A 21691-nucleotide genomic window follows, 5' to 3' on the forward strand; every position below is an offset into this window, starting at 1 on the left:
TCAAAGGTAATTATATCGAATCAGAGAAAACTGCAGAAAAAGCTGCTTTTTCAGGAAAATATATCATTAACCGAACCTAGAAACAAGTGTGTACAACCACAGTCATTTGTCAAACTCCATAGGTTTCACTGGTGATTCAATGTTGCAGAAGATGACAGTGTTTCCACGTTCACTACGGAGCCTCTGAACGTCTAAAAAAGCCACTGGAAAACAGAGAAACCTGAATTATTTCAGTGTATTGGTAGGATTAGTGATTCAGAAATTATTTAACAATTTAGATCAGTTGAAATCAGTAAAAAAACAACAACAATTACCTGCACATAGAAATATACAAAAATATATGTACCGTTGATACTGAATTCATCATTTTTGGTAAGAGTTACTTGTGTGTTTAGTGTTTTAGTATCTAAAAGCATTATGCAACATGACTAAATCATCAAAATCATCATTAAAACTCACTCAGACATTGATCTGTGACGGTTTCTGTACTTCACTGGACATGTCCGACTCACAGTTACAATATTATACCCAGGACTTGTGCTTGGATGCTTCGTATTGCTTCCTTATCGTGTGTTGGGCTGTTTCTCTACTGGGGTTTGCTGGTTTATTACCACTAGGCTATGCTGTGCTCCCAGGCCATTCTCCACACCCATCCAGGAAAAGATGAATCTTCACACCTCTTCTGCAGCCTTCCCTCACTCTTCCTTTCCTATCACTCTGTTTTTCCCCCTCCTGGTTTTATAGCTTAACTCCAACACCTTGCTTTTTCCACTCGTTCTCTGCTCATAGTCATCCCTCATCTCTTTGCTTTGCTGCTCTCCCTTTTTCTCACTTTCTCTTTCTCTCCCTCCTTCTCCCTTTCTCTCTCTCTCTCTCTCTCTCTCTAAGGTGCTGATCAATTCACAGTCTCCCTGGGAGGTGTCAGAACCCCCCCCCCCCCTCCCCCCTATCGTCACCCAGCAGCGCATCCACCTACTGCCACCCCGAACAGCGAGACTGGTCGACACATGAGGCCCCCCTCCTCACCTTTTCCTCACCCAACTCCTTCACCCACAGTCTGAAGAGGAGAGAGGAGATGCTGAGGTTCACATGACAATGACTCCTATGATGATGATGATGATGCTTTCCTTCTCCTTCTGTCGTCCTTCTCTCACCCCTCTGTCTTCTCCTCTCTCAGCCAAAGTGTCTGTGATGCCATTAGCACACCTGAAATAATAGCAGCGGTGACAAATGCTGCAGCGAGGGGAGCGAGAGACAGGAAGGGAGGTACGAAGGTGTGCGAGATATGAGTTTTTTTGTCTGTCTGTGGGGTTAATTCAGACTCAGCAGCCTTTCAGAGTAAAAGTGGAGCTGCTGACCCTGTGACCAGTGGCACAATGTGAAAATTGACTGAGACGTTCAGCAGAGCTATTATAACAGGCCTCTGCTGTGCATGGGAGTGTGTGTGTGTGTGTGTGTGCTTTCATCTATATGTTTAACAGGCTGTATATGGGTGTGTAAGATACGTATGCATCTAATTTCACACATTTGTCACCATATAGGAAAGAAGCTGTTTGTCACATATGTATCTATATGTGTGATATAATGATGCCAGTGTGAGTGTCACATCTGTGCAGCTCTTCTGTCTTTTCAGGTTCAGTCATTTTCAGTTATTTATCATGAATCCACATATTGAGATTAACGCAACACCTACGTTTCAAGTGCTGGGAGGGAAATCAGTGGTTGTGGTGGCGGAAGCAGCTGTGACTGCAGAGCTTAATGACAGCGAATATGAAACAATTACTGTCTTTTTATATTTAATATACTTAGTATAAATAGTTTAACATGACATTGATAAAGTTAACCCCTTTCATGACTACATTTAATTTAATTTTCCAACTTTGGGAGTGATGTCTTTAATTTGAATATGTTTATCATTATAGATTTAATCATGCATCACATGGAGCTCGAGAAAATTTTACACTGATTTATACGATGATGATATTTTGCCAAAATGTTCATACTAATGTCCTATTCATCTTCAAAACAAAGGGGTAGATTTTTTGAAATAAAGTTTCAAACCCCGTTCAATAAAACACACATAGTACACCTACATATGTTGTAAAAGCGAAGACATGACACACATAACTTCATCACTTTTATTGTAATGTTATTTTGTTCACACAATCAAAGCTCATACATGTATTTTTCTTATGAACATCACAATGCAACACATATTTAAATAAAAGCACATTAGACCCAGGCTTTTTACAGTGGGTTTGCACTACTTTATATCAGTTTGTTTTTATTTGTAATCATATAAACAAGAGCCTACCTTTACCTCCATGCTTTGCGTGTAATTTCCAACAGCTCCGGTAGAAGGCGCAAATGATTAAGCATTAATGTGTGTGAGAGACGAGAGGAGCCCCGATTAATATTTGGACCAAACTGTAGAATTTAGGAAAACTGAACCAGGCTGAAAGAAAAGAGAGTGGTTCATAAATAAAATAATCACATTATACTCTAAAAAGAATATTTAATAAAAGTAAATACAGCTATATTGACGATGTTTTCTTTATTTTACACCACATATTAGGTTTTTCGTGTCATACTTCTTCGATATTACTGTTTGAGATGCGTAATTCGCAAAAAAATCACAATAAATCTGCCATTTGGAATAATTTCGCTTGATATTTATGCTTTAATTATTTCCCATGCACACCTTTATAATAATGTCAGATTATAACCAATGATGAAGAATTAATAAATTATGCCTGTTCTTCTAATATGTTGGACTACCTTGCGGCTACTTTTATTAAAGCTTGTGACTTAAAGTTTATAATTGGAAAAAAAAAAATTAAAAATTAAAACCAGTGCGTCCTTGTAATTGGGTGATTTCACACCGGAGTCCACAGACCACTAAGTGTACCCCAATCGGCTGACTTGTGATAGGTGACACTGTACTAGTACTTTGTTCCAGATAAGCTGTGAAAAGTTGGGAGCAGGTCTGTGCGCTCGCCAGTGGGCTGCAGCAGTGACAGAAAGCACAGAGGCTGAGTGGCCTTTGCAGATCCCAACACGTTTGGGTGCAGAGCTGCGGGGCTACAAAAAGTTTGACCTCAGTTTGACTCCTCGGGCTGCCAGTTGCTCCTTGTTTCTTTAAACAGTCACAGACAGGAGCGATCACAAAGGCTCGGCCTGAGGTTCACATTTCTGACCTGGAGTTAATGATGCTGCTTTTACTTGAGAACAGACGCGCATTAAAATGAATATTCCCATTTGCATTATTTATCACATATATAGGTAAAAGTATAAATAACTACTGCTGATGGAAAATAGCTGTGCGTAATATAGGAAAAGAATAAACTCTGACTTTTTTTTCTCCCCAATATGATACATATTTTAGTACTTTTATTAACTGTATAAAGGCTGAAACTTGGCATTGTCTGCGATCAGAGCAGGTCATGGTACACAGGCCGTCGAAAAACGCGTTAATTTGTAACATGCTGTCAATTTACATTCAGCCGTTTCAAAGTAATACCTGCTGATTTTATTGAAACGACTCAAAGCATTACCATCATCGCAAAGCGGATTAAACAGAAATGACGGTATTTGCCCCCCTGCTCTCTTTTAAAGATGCCAAAATGCGCTGACCCTCACGGAAGAACAGCTCCAGGAGAGAAAGTGGGAATTCAGTTTGCTTTTATAGACCCTAATTGAAGTAGCTTAATTGCTTTATAATGCCATTGTAGTTATTTTACAGTGGTCAGGCTGATGGGATCTACTTTCATGTTAATTCTTCTTAGTGACCCACTATAATTTAGCATACCTTGTGGTGTCGTGACTACTTATGTGTTCCACTTAATCCATAAATTTGATCGAAAGTGGGTTTAAATAACAGGTATATTACTGGATCGCTGACTTAAAAATGACGCCTATTTAACTGAATGCATAATTGAAAGTACCATGTTTTTGCTTCATTATTATTTTATTTCCGTGAAAATATATAAAATGAGACAATGAGAGCTGTTACTCACCAAAGAATATTCAAATGAATAAACTCGACGAGTACATGTCATCGCGGTGTGTTTTTGCCTCTATTATCTCTGTGCGTAAAAGGTCCGTGCGTCCTGCGCAGTATTGTAGCTCCTCCGCTGTCTGCGCCCCGGAGCCTCGCCGTGCGGGCAGGAGGAGGCTTTAATAGTAATTTCATGCCTGTAAATGTGTCCCATCGGGTCCCACCGCTCGAGTTTTACCACAGGAATCACTGCCGAATGTGTGAAGCCGCATTATCATGTTATGACACCACTTCTGGCACCGGGGGCAGATGATCGATGACTGGACTCTGCTTGGTAAAAACTTCAAACAGCCTGTCACTGACCGGCAACACCTCATGAGCATAATCAGGAGATAATGTGGCACTTTAACTGACTCTCCATTCACGTGTGATCGAGTGAGAAATAAATACAAAGCCGCGTTAACCTGAATGTGTGATGTTTATCAAGAAAACACACAAAAGCAAACAAAATAGAAGAAGGAACTCCACGCAAACCTTTCATGTCACCTTTCCAACTAAACCAATCCACGAAACATGTCCTTTATATTAAACACAACATAAGACATAAATATCTAATTAAATTATTAAAGCAAGTTCTGAAGTTAATTACATGTATGTGCTGATATAAAAATGTTTACTTCTTTTTACACCCTGGTAGGTTAACGTATAATTTAAAACTATTTAGTTAATTTCCATCCCCATTACTTTTGCTGAAATGGCTTGAGAATAAAAATTTTCCTCAATAAATTTAAGCTCATCAATATTTGACCAAACTTTTACAGCCCCTGGGCTGAAAACTGAAACTCCACTCAACGGTTTATTACCAAAAGGCTACAGTTGGACTGGTAACAACTCTGTATAATCAAAAGAAGAAAGACCAGACTTTCTAAATCTGAATGCAGGTCAAGTTTCTTTTGCGATGTTTAGTCAAAGTTTGAGTGCATTTGGAAGAGGGTAATTAAAACAGATGCGTAAATTGGAGTGTGTGAGTCTGTGTGTGTGTGAGAGAGAGAGAGAGAGAGAGAGGGAGAGAAAAAAGAAAGGGGGTGGGGGTCTTCACCAAATATTCTCAGTTTTGTTGAATTTACAGTTTGTAGAATCTGACAGAAACGCAGACTGTGTGTTTTCCATTCGTAAGCACTGTTTTGTTTTGCGCCTCTTCGTAAATGTGGCCTAAAACCGATCAATCAGCTCCGGATCGATGATGTAGAGATCCAATAGGGGGCTCCCATCCCTTAGCCTCTCTGCCATTGGACAGCCCTGACAGACTGGAGCGACCCATTCAGCTTTTCTGTGGGGGAGAGGGACGGACGACAAGTGAACTGTTATTCTGACAGAACAGATGCATTGAAAAGCTACTGTAGTCTTTTAATTCCTTATGTTAGAAATTAACATGTGTATCACAATAAAGTGCGTTGATTTCAGCTAATAACACTAATGTCATGGCTACGGAATGGGGAGAGAAAATACATTAGAGCGCTTTGTGGGGAAAAAAAAAGTCCAAATATAAAACAATGCAGAACATGCATTTTAACATCTCTATTATAAAATGTAAAACCTTTGACATTTAAGGACTCTCACCATTCATACTCCACATGCACATATGTACACATGCAGCCAGAAAAAACATTCTTTAGGGGTTAAGAGGTAGTTGCTAAAGGCCTCAGAACCTGCAAGACTGGACTGTTTAGTTTCAACAATAAGAAAATCATGCAAACATGCAAATAGGATCTTAACAATAGTGCAAACTGTCTGTCAAACACTAACATGTAAAAACGTGTAACTTTAATTGTTAACAGAAAATCAATGAAAAAACAAATTAATAAATGACATGAAGCTCAAGTACATATTTGACTTTCTCTTCAGGCTTCACTTTGGACCTTTGAGCCCTTTGACATCATACCTGACTTCGTCTGACAGCAAAGTTGTGAACCGGTTCAGTACGCGCAGAAGTGGATACTGACGCCGAGTTGCAGAGGTTTTTAGTGCTTACAAACTAGTGCGGGCGGAAAAAAGAAATGCACTTTATGTGTGGATGAGTGGAGTGAGACCTGGAGCTGTAGTCTTAGGTAGATGTTCCGTGTTTATCTCTGTGTTGTTCCAGCTCGCAGTGCGGCTGGCTGGGCTCGCAGGGTCCTCCCACCCCCCCTCCTCTCTGCACGACTTGCTGCAGCCCGGTGCGTTGTGTAAGACGCGACCTGTTATGGCCACCACTACTTCCGGGTTTCAGCAGTCTGGTCCAGATCCTCCGCTCCTCCTCAGCTCAACACACACATCCATTGTACACAAACGGGCAGGCGGCTCACGCATACACACGCACTCACACACATACAGACACATATACACACATATACGCACACACGCACAGCATCGATCGTGGCTCCTTTAAGAAAGCCTAAGCCAGAATTATCACCCCACCTCCTCTTGATCTCCTCTAGACGCTTTTGCATAAGAAAATCAAGCCGGGAACCGAGAGTGATCAAAGAAAACGAGAGGAGAGCTGCTTCATTTTTTAACTGTGATTGTGACCATTAACATTTAGGTGGTGCCGATCCCGTGGAGACGCGCGTCGGACCATCATTCATCCGGTACTTTTGACAAGCCCTCGCGTTTTGACTGACAGGCGAAGTGGCAAAAAGCCATGAGAGTCGCCAGTTTTGTTTGAGGGGCTATTTTATTTTCACACTGGTTTTGGAAAAGCAGCCTGGCGCCGCTGCTCCGAGGATAGCCGAGGACCTATTCGCCGCGCCTGGGCTAAACTTGCACAGTGAGCGGGGGCTGGCTCCACCGTTCCGTGGAAAAAAAGGCATACGGGATTTTGGCTGAAACATCTTCCCATTTACTTGGATTTTCTTTCTTCATTTTGTCTCCACCCTGGCCTCAGAGGGGATTTATCTAAACTGAAGGGACGACCAGGGAGTGAGGAGGGTTATGGCGCAACGGGTACGTAGGGCAATCCCCTCTAAAAAGTTTCTCCAAGTGTACACTGTGCTTGAACGCAATCCTGCACTGTAACGTGGCTTAATGACACACACACCCGCACGGACACACGCTCGCGGCGAAAGTTTCTGTCGTCTTCCTGACACATGGAGACACATTTTCATGTTTGGCGTCTTTTGGCACGGTATTACGCACGGCCGCTCTGGTTTGCTCCATAAACCGGCCCGCTGAGGGACATTGGAAGCGTGATCAGATCTCACATCGGCTATGTTTTTTAGATTAGTTATGACAGGCCAGTTACTGGAAGCGAAATGGGGGAGGGCATAAAGGCAAAACAAATCTCCACATTTCCACCGACTAATCGTCAGAATTTTATATTGAGCGATGCGTTTAAATGCACAAACAAAATCCTTATTTCATCATCACTTTCGCACCGCCGCGGAGTAGTTTTACTTCGCAAAATGCGCAAAAACGTGCGATATTAGCATAATGCCACAGAAGCGGTTTTAAGTAATGAGGTGATGACAAACGCTTTGATTCATCCACTTCAGGAGTGCTTCATAACAGAGGCTGGAATCTGAACATGGATAGTAAACATGGATGTTGGGGGCAGACTGGACACATTTAGCTCCTTAGTTTGGCACCAGAGCTGCACCACGCTGGGGTTTGCACCTCCTTTCCTTTAGGGTCGAAATGTTCGGCTTTAAGTGATAATGCTTTTTACTCTCCCCCCCTCCTCGCACTACTTTGGCACTTTCAGGGAACACTATCAATAATTCAAGACTCTTGTTAATCTGTTAAAGAAAAATCTCTCAAATAAAGATTTTATTCACTCTTTTCACATCCGAGTCCATGTTTTTTAGTTTTGACAAAGCCCGAGTAGGTTCTAATGTAAACAGCATCGGGTTCAGAGCGTATTATTTAACTCTAAACTCATACATGCAAAAGTTCCAATATTAACTTTCTTTTGGCGTCGTCTTAAAAAAACACACAACAGTCGTTGACTTGCATTTGTTGCATGTACTAATCACAGTGTGCCTGATGGGTAATAACATGCTCCACAGTTATGAGCCTTTAAAATTAGAAAACACTGCAACTAACGAGTGTAAGACATTTGTTTTTACACTTACTGAAAACACCAGACAGCAGGTCGGTGCTTTAAAACCCACACACTGCCTTAATAATGACAATAATGACCGAGCCACGTTTAGTTGGACTCATTTTACAAGTTTCCAAGTTGTTTGCATATAATCGATAATTTATATTTATCTAAAGTAATTTTTATGAAGTAGATACAGTAGGATGAAACTATTCAGCTTCTCCACGGAATATGTTGTTTAACAAGTTGCAAATAAGTGGTGAAAACCCTTGAGGTGAATTTTTGTGTAGTTTTTCAAGTTTTTACAAGAGTCAGAATAATTTTTAAAAGACAGTAAAAAAGAAGCATCTCTCTCCTCTTGTGCAGGAAAAAAATGTTCTGAAAAATATTTTGTCCACGTTTAACATTTTTCCCCTTATGTGAGTGTTTTAAAGAAAACACCTCGAGTCTTAGTTCTTCCACTTTGAGTAACTTTGAGGACTTTGTTGGCTTGTGTTTTTACGTGACCTTAGTGATTTGTCTGTGCTTGTAAATTCACTTTGGACTCGCGTGTTTGTTGTGTGCAGTACGAAGACTTGCCCCACTACGGGATGGACGGTGTGGGCATCCCGACCACCATGTACGGAGACCCACACGGCGCCCGGTCCATGCAGGCGGTGCACCTCAACCACGGGCCCCAGCTGCACTCGCACCAGTACCCGCACACTGCCCACACCAACACCATGCCTCCCAGTATGGGCTCCTCCGTTAACGACGCTCTCAAAAGAGATAAAGACGCTATATACGGGTAGGTGCAAGTCTGCCGTCCGTGGGGGGAAACTCCCTCTCTGGAGGTCAGAGACGCTTCCAGGCCATGAGGGGAGGGTTAGTGGGTGTAAAGACCGTCTCCAACACCGGCTTAATTCTCGGGACAGACCGGCATCCCGGTGACGCGTCTGTGCAAAAAAAAAAAAAAAACAAAAAAAAAAAAACCCGGAGCTGAAAATACTGGTGGAGGCGCACAGAAAGAGAAAAAGGCTGCACGTTATTTTTTGTTTTTCTTTTTTCTGTGCACTGTTTTATTCTTTTATAGACAGTAATGTTCAACACGCCTCTCTGCTGGGCTGACAACTGAACAAATAGTAGAGGTGTTAAAAGAAATACAGGCGTTTTTTGTTTTCCACTGTCTGTATCCCGGGCATTTATGGCGTTGGCAGTTTTACTCCAAAATACATGTTGACAAAATGCATTCTGACTTTTAAGAATAACTGTAAGACCAAGTAGACTGGTGATTTTTAAAAAATAATCGGTTTAATTCATTATGTAGAATTTAACTTGCTTAGTTTTTCTATTGCATTATTTTTTTTTATTATGGGCCAAATAATTACATTTTCTCTTTCGAAGAAATTCATTTAATTAATTGTGCTTAATGTGCCAAGATTCCACAAATTAAAAATATATCATATTAAACAGGAAACTCCACGTTTGCATGTTATTTATTAATTTATGGCAGTTAATTAAAATCTGTAAGCAGAATGTTTTTACGGTGGTTAAATGTGCCAGTAACAGTAGTTTTCTTACGCCACACTGACACAGCTTTGGGAGCTGTATTATCCCCAGACCTTTACCAGGGTGCACACATTTAATCTAATGGATCGTAAACAATAAATAATCAACAAATATGCATACACTTAACTGCGTAAAGCCGTGCAGTTTTTCCACACACAGACACGCCTGTGATGCAGAAAGAAACCTGTGCACGAAATTGTTTGACTGACTCTAAAGCTTTTATGCTATTAGGCGCGCCTAGATTTAATCACAGAAGTCTGCCCGCTGTTTGCAGCCTTTCTCCGAGCCTCTGCATAATATAATAGCATAGGCTGCAGCAGCAGTCCCCACGGGCGAGTTGTTGAAGAGTAGCATGGCTGGCTAAATCTAGCCTGGAGTAGTCTTGACCCCGGCGCTGTTCTCTCTGGTGACATTTGCTATTGTGTGTGTTCCCAGGCACCCCCTGTTCCCTTTGCTTGCACTGATTTTTGAGAAATGTGAATTAGCGACTTGCACCCCCAGAGAGCCCGGGGTGGCAGGAGGAGACGTCTGTTCATCGGAATCTTTCAATGAAGACATAGCAGTGTTTGCAAAACAGGTCAGGAAAGTTTGACTTTTTTAATCTACATGCTCGGGCTGGCTGAGTTCTTTCCTGCATGAACAAAGTAGGCTGTGGAGCTCTGACTCCTCTGCTTTAAGTTTATTTTGCAGTTTGACAACACTGAAAGTAAATCATAAAATATTAAAGTATTTTCATTTGGCGTCTGTTTGTTGCACATTAAAGTGGAATTATTAACAAAATGTTGCATTATTTATGTATGGCTTTTATTGTCGATATTTTTAATTTGATGAGCTGTTGTTTTTAAAGTTACACAAAAACGACCAAAGTATTAAAAGTATTTGTTAATGCAATGTTGTTAAGAATTTCCCCGCTCTTGCTTTTAGATTCGGGCAGAAAAGCCCTTATTTTCATCGAATCCAGAATTGGATAATCTGGTAAGATAACATTACGTATCATGTTTCATTCCATTTTCATATCAGAAACTACAAATTCCTTCCCGAATGCTTAATATTCACCCACAGCATCTGTTGTTTGCATGATTCTTCACATACACATCTACGTCAGAACCATGTGACGCTGAAAAGTTAATGCAGAATTGGAGGTGCTGTTCCTCTTTTTGGGCTGTTTGATATCATGATGGCCCCCGGTTGTATCTCCACATAAAGGGCCGCTGTTAGACAGCTGTCACAAACCTTTGAACTCCGCACGGAAAGTTATTCTTTTCATGGTTTTCACTTTTGGACTTTTCATTGTGGTATCAGAGGAGCGTTTTCCTCACGACTAGTTGTAGATCCCTGACTCGGAGCCTTATTACAGCTCCAGTCTGGACTGGATGCCTGCTCTCCATATTGCAATAACGTCCAAGTTTAATATCAGTTCCACATAAAATCCATTCATATGAATATTTTCCCCGTCTGCAGTTAGTTGTATTGAGAAAAACGTGCCTGTTTAATATCAAGAGATGTGAGGAACTCATTTTTTATTGTTATTTTAATTTTTCAGATGATTCAAGCCATCCAAGTTTTACGATTTCATCTTCTGGAGCTGGAGAAGGTAATATTCTCTCGCCATTTCTGGCCACTGTGCCACTTCAGACCTATGGGCTGTATTTGCATAAATGTATTTTTGCGAGTCGGTTATAATTAGCGTCAAAATCAATCATGGGGCCATTTCTCTTCCACGTTTAATCACGACGCAAGCTGTTACAACTGGAACGGATATCTCTGTGCCCAAATCTCGCCGCATGTTCTAATGAAGTTTAATGCTGGCAGAAATTGCATGCAAGGTGAAACATATAGCCGAACTTTGCGGGTTTTAGAAACGATTCTTTGCGGAGGGCAAAAGGCCCCAGGCAGCCATCTGTGGATAGGAGGAGTGGTGGGTGTAAAACTCTGATTTGTGTCCTTATCAGACTGATTACAGTTGAATGTGTGCTCACCTTTAACATCACCCATACAAACTTTAGTATTCTGAAACTGCATCAAAGTTTATTTTTTATACTTGGTTATGTTTCATGTTATGTCTTGAGCTTAATAGCAGTGATTAAAGACGCACTAAGTTCTTTAATACGCAGCTATAAAAAAAAAAAAAAAAAAAAAAAATAGGAAACACATTTTAAAGCTCATTACAGTTGTTTCTCTTTGCGTTCTGTATTTTTGGCTTCTCGGGTGGGCTAGTGATAATGTAATAAGTAGACGAAATTAAACAGTTTACCTTAAATGTCAGTCAAGCGGGTCACTCTTCTCTAATGGCCACTACCCGGGGCACCGATGATGAATTTAACACGGGTGTTGAGTGCGTTGTAGCCCCTGAGCCCTCTTGTCACTGTCAATTTTCGACGATATCTCTATTTTGTGAGGAGAAAATAAAGTTAAAATCACATGGCGCATGGATGCAGCGCACGGCAGCCTTGTGCGTAAAGTGGACACACCTGAGTCCAAGCAATATTTAACAAAACTTTATGAAGGATAATTCAGGGATGTGTGTGTGTGGGGGGGTTATAATAAGACGGGATCACAGAATTAATATTTTGTGACATTAATTCTTAAATATTTTAGATGGGAGAAGCCACTGGCCCAGGTTTTGCAAAGCTGCGTTTAAGCTCTCATTTTCAATGTCAAAGGTTTGGATACACGCGTGTTTGTGTGTTGGGGCGGTGATGTGGTTACACACATGTCATTGCTTGTGTGATCATATCCCTTTTGGGTGAGTGTGTGACGCTTCCGCCTGCTTTCTTTGTAGGTACACGAGCTGTGTGATAATTTCTGTCACCGGTACATCAGTTGCTTGAAAGGCAAGATGCCCATCGACTTGGTCATAGACGACAGAGAGGGCGGATCCAAATCAGACAGCGAGGAAATCACAAGATCATCGGTGGCCCTTGATCAGGTACATCTTTCTCACTCCCTCAGTGTTTGTGTATGTGTGTGTGAGAGTGTGTGTGTGAGTGTTCTCCCTGCTGGCTATTCAGCTATTCTGGGTCACTACTCCTCTGCGCTGTTATTTGCATATGATTAAGGCCGTTTTACATTCCATCCATCGGAATGAAAAAAAAAAAAATCTGAATAATGTTGCTATTATTGGCCCATTAAGACTTGATCCCAGCACCGACCTGGTAAGATTAGCTCGAAAAAGCATCGGCATAAACTTGACCTGTTTCATGTCGATTTTAATTTAGAGCTTCTCCCTCTTTCCTCTGTGTCTTTTTCATCCAAAAGCGGTGCGTTATCAGCGCCTCTGTGTTGTTTAGCCCACGAGAGAACAGCAGGATGGGAAGGAGACTGTGGTTTAGGTGCCTTGGTTTCTCCAGTGGAGTTCACGGTTCATTACGCGTCTTGTCAGTATTTTTCCTTAGACATGAGTGCACATTGCTTATCGAGACCCCCCTTCCCCTCGCTCACAGCGCAGAGATTCAGCGCCAATAAGAAGGTTTATTTTTGCAAGCTATAGAAGCAGCGGGTATTAAAGGTAGATTAGGGAGTGTTTCCTTTTGTGCAGATATCACAGATAACCACAGCCTTCATTATGTGCTCCACTGACTGTTGGCACTCCGGGGACATTGTAGTGTGCGCACAGGCATGACCCTAATGGTCCATACACTGCAGTTAAATAATGATAACAGCCACGATGATTAGATTTATGCAAATCTGGATTTTCGGCCATTAATGGTACGATTCATTTGTGGATGAGATAGGGTTGCGGGGTATGAAGCCATGTTTTATAAAGTTAAACTATCTCAGAGTTTTAAGGAATTGCTTGGTGACGTGCAGTCTATAACCCTGGGACACCGATGAGAGAAAAAAAAAATCAAAGGTCCAAATTAAAGGGATTAGTTGGATAGTCCCACATAAAAAGTAATGAAGCGATTAGGCTAAATAATTTAAATCCGCGGACTTCCATATGGTTGAGTGGCTGGTCTGAGTGGAGGGCTCCAGAGAGAAACACACACACACACACACACACACATACACACTCTCACACACACACATACACACTCTCACACACACACATACACACTCACTCACACACAGCCACCGGCTTTTATGTTCCGGGCTGAATGGCAGGACAGGGAGCGGACTGGGGCCCGACTGGGAAGACCCCCACCGCACCACACCGCGCATGCACTCCTTCATCCCCGGCCCTTACGTCTGATTATGGAAATGAGAAAGATCACCCGGAAGATAATACTTCATTTAATCCAGAAACAGAATTAAATAACACAGGCGCCACTTGTGCATTTAAGTGTCTCTTTGAAAGGCTCCTTGTATTCTCCAGGGATTCAGTTGTCAGAAAGTTTTTTATAGACAGGTCAAGACATAGAATGAAGCCTTATGGTATGTAGATATGGAAATAGAGTGTGTTAAAAACCCTTGGGGTTTTAGGTATATGAAGAAAATTATGTTGTGCTTGGGGCATTGATGCAGATCTTTAATTGACTGTAAGATGGAGACATGGCCTATTTTAATAAAGTGATACTTCCTACATATAGCTAATTCAGGGCAAAACCACACCATCTTATGTTTACATTGATTTGACAGAATAATATAAATGACTTGAAGGGATAGACTGTATTAAAACACAGGGAAAACTTTTGACAGATGTGTAATACAGAGGGATGGGCTGATGCTCCAGTAGGATAACATGCAGACTGTCCACAGCAGCAGGCTGTGTGTAAATGGGCATATCCAAACAGGCAGAGGCACAGGGTGCATGCCTCTCACTGCTGAATACTTATATTGTCAATCTAATGGCAATGCTCTTCATGACTTACTTGCGGCTGAATATATATTTTTTTGAATTTTGTGGGCTATTTTTGTGTGACATCTTATCTGCAGTTGTTAGGCAGTGACATCCTTAACGAATTTGCGTTGTGTGTGCATTATCTCTTTCCATATGTATTTTTAATATATGCCCTCGGGCATAAAGTTGAAGTGGACTGGAAAAAAATGCTGAGAATTTGCACAAAAGAACAATGTTAACAAGACGGAGAAAGCAGGCTCATTTATTCATAAACCAATTTATTCCAGTGAGGCGACTGTAGCAGAGGAGAAAAAAAATGTCAAGAGAAAAAAAATACTTTGAATTTATTAAACTGAACAATCCGACAGAGCTGACTTTCCTGCTGCATTATGCACCCTTGCGTCATGACAGTAATATTCTGAATATTCTTTACATGTCTTTACGTTCTGCAATTGTTTTGTTAGCCTGCCTATGCAGGCGAGTATAGTGGGACGTTGGGCGCCCCTTTGAAAAGAAAGCAGAGCTGAGAGGTGAAAAAGTCAGAGAGGCTCTGCTCTGGCTTGTGAATGCAGCTCAGCCAGTTTGGGCTTACCCTTGTGTGTGTATGTACATTTGTATGTGAACCTACTTTGTGTGTGTGTGTGTGTGTGTACAAATGTGCATGAGCTCCATGCATGCATTTGTCCAGACGTGTGTGCAGTGTTTGTGTGTATGCTGCTGTGTGTGTGTGTGTGTGTGTGTGTGAATGTGTGTGTTCAGACCGGCCTGATAAATGCAGCACCCCCCTCAGGTGCTATGTGAGTGGAGTGACTGGTTAGCACCAGTTGGACTTTCTTAACCCTTCCTCTGCCTCTCCCTAGAGAATCTACTACCACATTTGCCTCATTTTTCACTCCAGAAACACATTTTTAGTTACCCCATTTTTTAAATAATATATTTACATTCAGCTTTGAGTGTATGTGTATATGAATATATGATTATAAACTAAAATTTACAGGGGCTTTTAACATAGAAAAACTTGTGTCCACATTGAATACCATTATGTCTGTTACAGCGCTGCTTCACTTTCTTCTTCTTGTGGAAATGTGGCTGCAGTTGCTTTTCTGATTGTGATGCCTATGCCACTGTAACACGTTACCCCCAAAATCAGGCCCAAGCAATGAAGAAGCGGGAAGTGTTTCCACGCCGCTGTACGTCATTTGCACAGTTGCCTTTAATTGCACAGAGAGTACAGGGAGGGGCAAAGCAATTTGCTAATGAACTCAGAGGGCCCGGGCTCTCTGCTGTAGAGCAGAACACTACTAATAGTGCTGAGGACTCACTCCAACTCTCAAGAGCTTCTCTATTTGATTGAGCCATGCAAGCTGAAGTGGGGCTGGAAATAATTGAAATTTCCCTTAAAATATTCTCTGCATGACTTTTTGTGGATGTGAGAGGGTCTTAAATTATTGTGAATGCTCGCTCAGCAGATGATCTGTTGAGTTAATTTAGTGGAGTGGTATTTTTATAGCAGAGAGCCTTTGTGGAGCTATCATTTGAAAGTGTGATTTTTGCTGTTAAATTCATGTTAAAAGAATGTGAAACAGACTGCAGTCAATCAAAACTAACTTCTATATGTTTTGGATCTGTTGCTGTTTTGCTTGTGCCTATCACAATCTTGCCTAAACAAACCAGCTTGTGTGAGTTTAGTGTTGTGGTCACTGTGTAAGAATTTGCTCTTGATAGTGCTATCGCAGTATCTTTTCTCAACAATTGGCACTGTTATACCATACAAGTGCTGGTTTCCAGGTCAGTGAGACCCAGCAGTGTTGGTTTAGGTAACTGTAGCGGTCAAAGAGTGACCCCTGCCCCTCTCTCCTAACTCAATGGAAACCTTGACTGCCGGGGTCAGCCACTATTTTCCTAATCAGTACACCACTATCGCTAATCTATCCGCTTCTCGTTGAAGTATGGATCGAGTTACACCCGACTTACCAGGCGCACACACACACACACACACACACACACACACACACACACTCTCTCCTCTTTTCTTTCTTTCCCTCTCTCTCCTACAGTGGCACACTGCTGGTCTTAATACAAACTTTTGAATCTTCGTGGTGATTGTTGGTAATAGCAGCTTTTGTAGTTGAATAGAGGAGAGGTTTGACCCCCACTCGCCCCCTCCCTCCTCTAAACCTCCACCTCCCTCCCCTCCCCTGAACTCCCCTTTTTTCCAATGGGGAGTGAATGCAGGGCGGCTGTTAAGGATTCAACAAGTGATACAAAGAGGCGACCACGTGACTTGTGTGTTTCTTAGCCTCTTCATTATTGTGGTGGAATAGCAAGTAGGGGTGATTCTGATTAAGCAAATCAAGGCCAGAGTGACTTCAAAGAATAGGAACATTAGGGGATGCTTATATATATAAACTTAAATATTTCTTTAGCAGACATTTACCCATGTGTATGTTTACGCAAAATTTTTTCCAACACATTTTATTTGTAAGTGCTGCATCATTAGAGACAGCTAGTGTTTAGTGAAGTTGCATTGTGGGACACATACTCTTTTGTGATAGCTACAAGATCCCTTTTGCAAATAAAGTTCTTGGCTTGTGTCTCGTGTTACTTATGATGGGCGGCCATGTCTGTCCCTACGGTCTGCTGTGGTTTCTTTGGCTAAGTAAACAATAACCTGTCTTAACACATGTGTACTTAGCTAATGGAAAGTTCCTCTCCCCCTTAACCCCCTGCGAGCCTCTGACAATGGCCACCATCACAAACAGCCCGTCTCCAAGGGATCCACCGAGAACATCCCAGCGCAGCGGCTGCAAGTCAAGCAATGCTAAGCTAATGTAGGAACCACAGCAAAACATATCATTAAGAAATTACGACCGCCTTTTCATTCACAACTGACAAAAGAAATATGCTTTGTTTGGGGTTAGATAGCATGGTGGGGAGAGCAGTGGAGTTAATGTTTTTGTTTGGATTTCAGCTCACACAGAGTAAACAAGGATTCTGTAGTTAGAGCTGAAGAGGAAGAGGCCACTGACAGAAACAGTGGGGGAATCAGTTTGTCACTTTCTGCGAGTGTCGTCTAAATGGACTTTGAAAGCTCTGGTAATTATCTCAAACATGTAATTATCTTTGCTTGTCTCTATGAGGTTAACCCACCAGTTTTAAAAAGCCGATTGAAGAGTACCTGACGGCTATTCAGTGTAGCATACTTTACTTACTCAAGAGACCAAATCCAGTTTTCTCCCTCACCCCCTTCAGCAATTATAAGGTTATTTCTTCTTTCTTTGTCTATTGTGAAGAGTTGGGGAGGAAGGGGAGTGCAGAATAAAATGGGAGGGGGTCTTTTGCTCTCTCACTTTCTTTTTTGCACCGCGCATACCATTATCACCCCCTCTTTTCATTTTGGAAGCACTAATATTGCAGCGAGGGGAGGAGAGAGCAGAGAAAGCAGAGGTAGTCGGGCGAACACTTGCCTGGCCGGTTATCAGAGAGGCAGATCCTGCTTTATCTAGTCACAGTGGAAACCAAAGTAAACAAGAATTTACAATAGCTGGCCTTTCAGTCCCTTTCGCTAACAGCTTTCTCAGCAGCATTCAGCTGAGCGGGAGAATGTGTCCCGAGTTATTGCAGGCCATCTTGCTGCTGCAACACATGGCATTCTCACAGATTTCAACTTGAGGAAGCAGCGCTGTTGCAAAGGTCAAAAATGGTGTTAAAGAAAACAACCACAGAGAACAGATGCACCAAAGCATTCTGGGGGATGGAGTAGCACGACTGTCATCTTTGATTCAGATGTACCACCACTGAAGATTGTATATGTGGGGGGGTTATTTGGATATTTATGTCTATGCTGTTAAGTATGCACATATGATTATTCCTGCACGCTCACTGGCACAGAGTGAAAAGTAAATATCCATATCATCACAAAAAGATATTTCAGAGAAGAGGAAAGAGCAGAGGGTGGGGGGCAAAGCACAACAACCTTAACCATTTTCTTTATTATTGCAAATGAATTGGCAAGGCAACATTTCTTGCATGAGCGCTTGTATGATATGGGGCCTGGCACAGCGAGAAAGGGAAGCCCCCCTCGCATCTTAGATGCGGCACAATGAGAATGCACTGGATTGGAATGCCTCACCGATCATAGCGGAATCAGAATTTCCAGCAAGGAAAATCTTTTCATGGCGAATTAGAGTGGTGGAGGGAAGAAAAATGGTAATGAAAAAAAATGAAAAAAAGAGAAAAAAGGTATGTATGGCTCTCAAACAGGGTTCCCTTGGCTTGGCGCGGCAGATTTAAGAAGTTTAGCTAAACCTAGGCAGAATAGAATGTGGAAAATTGAATTTACTAAACAATTAAGCAGTGAATTAATCTACATCCTGCACTAGAGAGCGAGCGAGAGAGACGGAGACATAAGGGGAGACAGGGAGAAAATCCATGGCGGCTCATTAAGGGGGCACAGAATAAATCAAGTGTGGAGCTGTGTGTGCACAAGGACAACCCTCTTTCTCTCTTTCCTCGAGCTTTCTGTTTATGCATCTATTCATCTTGTGAATTTACATATCCCATAATTCTAAGGTGGGCCTCTTCATTGTGTGCTGCAGTCATGTTGGCACAGGGTGTGTGTTATTTTTGACGCTGTGTGTTTTGTGGTCGAGGTGTGGTCTTTTATTAAATAGTGACTGAATGAAAAAAAATGTTGAATCAAGTGTTTGCAGAAGGTAGATGAAAAGTATTTATATGAGTTTATGTGTAGAAGTAAAATGACCCAAACCTGTGCTGGTATCTGCGTATGGTGTGTGTGTGTATGTAGACTGTGTGGCCTCTGTGTACTGGTATGTATTTCTGTGTGTGTGTGTGTGTGTGTGTGTACAGGTTGTGTGATCTCAGCCGTGTGTGTATTAATTGCGTGTTAGATCAGTGCCGGGCCTGTTCAGTCCAAAGGCGGCCTGTGATTATAAATAAACTCCCCGTCCCCGCGGAGATGCCACCAGGCCCTGTCTGAGCTCCACCCCCTTTCCCATGGGGCCTCAGCGGCCACCTCCCAGCAGGCAAAGCGCTCTTTTGTTCAATTACAGCTAATGCAATAGTTTGCCATTTCCCCCACCACTTTCTAATTATATTTTCAAGTGGAATTTGTTACAGAATTAAAACAAAAAGAAAATGAAAAAAATATATCCTCTCTGTAAGCTGGGGCTCTTGGGTTTTTTAATACTTGCTGTACAATGTTCCCGAGGGTACTGTACTATTCTTTTTCGCAGGGCTCTGAATAAACAAGTTCTGCTCATTTTTAAAAGCTGCACTTTTAGAGGAGCTGGCAATGCTTGTGTTAACTGTTTGCGTGCTGAGCATGTGGTCTGGATTACCTCACTTCTGATGTTTTCTGGAGTTACTCGGTCATGCATGGGTGTTTCATTTTTCAGTGTTCTATAGTCAGCAAAAAAAGAAATTTGTAAGAGAGGAAAAAAAGATCCTCTTACTATCTTATCACTGTGTAAATCAACGTTTATCTTCCCAATCGCTATCCTAGTCATGCTTTTGTGCAGTGACTTTTCCTCTTTTCTGTAAAGCCTTAAAGCCTAATTTAGAAAACAACGATTATATCGTCCATGTAAGAACTGGATTATAATTTCATAGCCAAGGAACATCAAACAGGCTTTAATATAATCCAAATGTGTTGAATTTGCTGACTTGTATATTCTTTTCTGTTATTTTATTTCATGTGCATTTTGTTTAAAACAAACCCTGTGTCATGAATTAAATGTCATTTTTTTTAAAATACTAAACTGAACTCAAAACAATTCTTGGAGAGGCAGTGCCACACATAGTGTCCCGATTGAAACCAGTTGTTACCCAGTGTGTTCCTCTCCTCTCACTCCTCTCTTTCTCTCAGTGTGTTTCTATCACTCATTTCGTCATATAGCCCTAAAAGCGCATCGCAAACACCACATTGCCCCTTGATATCTGCTTCATTTGATTTGACAGAGCAAAGATAGCTTACACAGGTGTCACAGGAGACTTCAGCAAGTGTGTGTCTGTTTTGTTCGCTGTGTGTTTGTTTGTGATACCTTGCTGCACAAGATAAGACATTAGATTCCATTTCCTACTATTTTGAAGTCTCTTTTCTCTCCTGTCCTCACTACTAATGTTGCTTTTTAGAGGCACTAAGAGATAAGAGGTAACATCTGGCTTAGGTTTACTCATACATAACATCTCTCCATGGGGCAGTGTGCGCGTTATGTTAGTGTATGTGTTTTTGGAAGCTGTGCAGTATGTATGTTGCACAAACTTTAATATTCATACAGCACAAAATCTGTGGTTTGAGCTAGTGGCATGCAGTGTGTGTGTGTGTGTGGTGTGACATCTGTCAACCTACATGTGTCACATTACTTTGGTTTGTATATATGTATATATATATATATATATATATATATATATATATATATATATATATATATATATATATATATATAATGTGTGTGTGTGTGCCTTTTATCTTCTTGTCTGGACCATTTGTTCCCTATTCTATAGTGTACAGTACTGTTCTGCACTCCCCCAACATAATCTGTCATCCAGAAAACCAGAACTCAGCGGGTTTTGTCTAGTCATTGTGTGTTTAAAAATATAAATACCTGTTACTCTAGTCAAGCATTTGGCGGATCTTTTATTTATCTCAACTGTAGTCAAGTTTGTCATGTATTATGTTTTGTTTCGCTTTTTGTTTTGAAGGACTTCAAGCTTCCTTTTGCTTATTTGGTTACATCGTGTCTCCATCTTGGCTCCGTCTTGGCTCTGAAATTCTTAAAATGAAACAAAGTCAGCATTACTGGATTGGTCATCAGTTTTTTGTTTCATTTTTGGACAAAACAAAGGATTTACACGTATGTAGCAATAGTTGAAGTTATTTACCTCTCTCTCCGTCTCCTTCTCGGGTCTGCTCTGCTGGGATGACATCACTCTCTGGCGCTTGTTGCGGCCTATCTTAAGTTGTAGCTGTTTTGTATTTTCATCTGCTAGTAGTTTGAGCCAAATGGAGGCAGCCGTGGATTGCATGCCTCAGAAAGCTGGGAACTAATACAGTATGTTCACTTGGTATTCGTCTGGGCCTTTCTCTTCAATAATCCTCATTCCATAAAATTATTGCTTGGACACACACACACACACACACACACACACACACACACACACACACACACACAAATGTTACTATACCGAAAGTCTGCAAATGATGAATTTATTTTGGAGTGTATGTGTTTATTTATGCATTTTTGTGTGTGTCATTTCTAGACAATAA

The 21691-nt window shown here is 41.4% G+C and overlaps 1 protein-coding gene and 1 long non-coding RNA gene across 2 annotated transcripts in view; one reads left to right on the forward strand and one right to left on the reverse strand.

Moving 5' to 3' along the window:
* Positions 1-2124: 2124 nt before the first annotated feature.
* On the reverse strand, positions 2125-6119 carry LOC115433793 (uncharacterized). Its single transcript, XR_003937424.1, has 2 exons — positions 5940-6119; positions 2125-5327 (listed from the first exon to the last, which is right to left on the reverse strand). It is a non-coding gene; the product is annotated as an uncharacterized LOC115433793 (long non-coding RNA).
* A 135-nt stretch (positions 6120-6254) lies between these two features.
* meis1b (Meis homeobox 1 b) overlaps positions 6255-21691 on the forward strand; it is a 77985-nt gene continuing 62548 nt past the window's right edge. Inside the window, exons 1-6 of the mRNA XM_030155188.1 lie at positions 6255-6979; positions 8642-8862; positions 10059-10200; positions 10548-10598; positions 11167-11217; positions 12406-12552. Coding sequence (XP_030011048.1) covers positions 6968-6979; positions 8642-8862; positions 10059-10200; positions 10548-10598; positions 11167-11217; positions 12406-12552 — 624 coding nt within the window. The 5' untranslated portion in view covers positions 6255-6967. The remainder of the gene's footprint in view (positions 6980-8641; positions 8863-10058; positions 10201-10547; positions 10599-11166; positions 11218-12405; positions 12553-21691) is intronic.

This window comes from Sphaeramia orbicularis, chromosome 15, assembly GCF_902148855.1.
Source record: "Sphaeramia orbicularis chromosome 15, fSphaOr1.1, whole genome shotgun sequence".
Classification (NCBI taxonomy): domain Eukaryota; kingdom Metazoa; phylum Chordata; class Actinopteri; order Kurtiformes; family Apogonidae; genus Sphaeramia; species Sphaeramia orbicularis.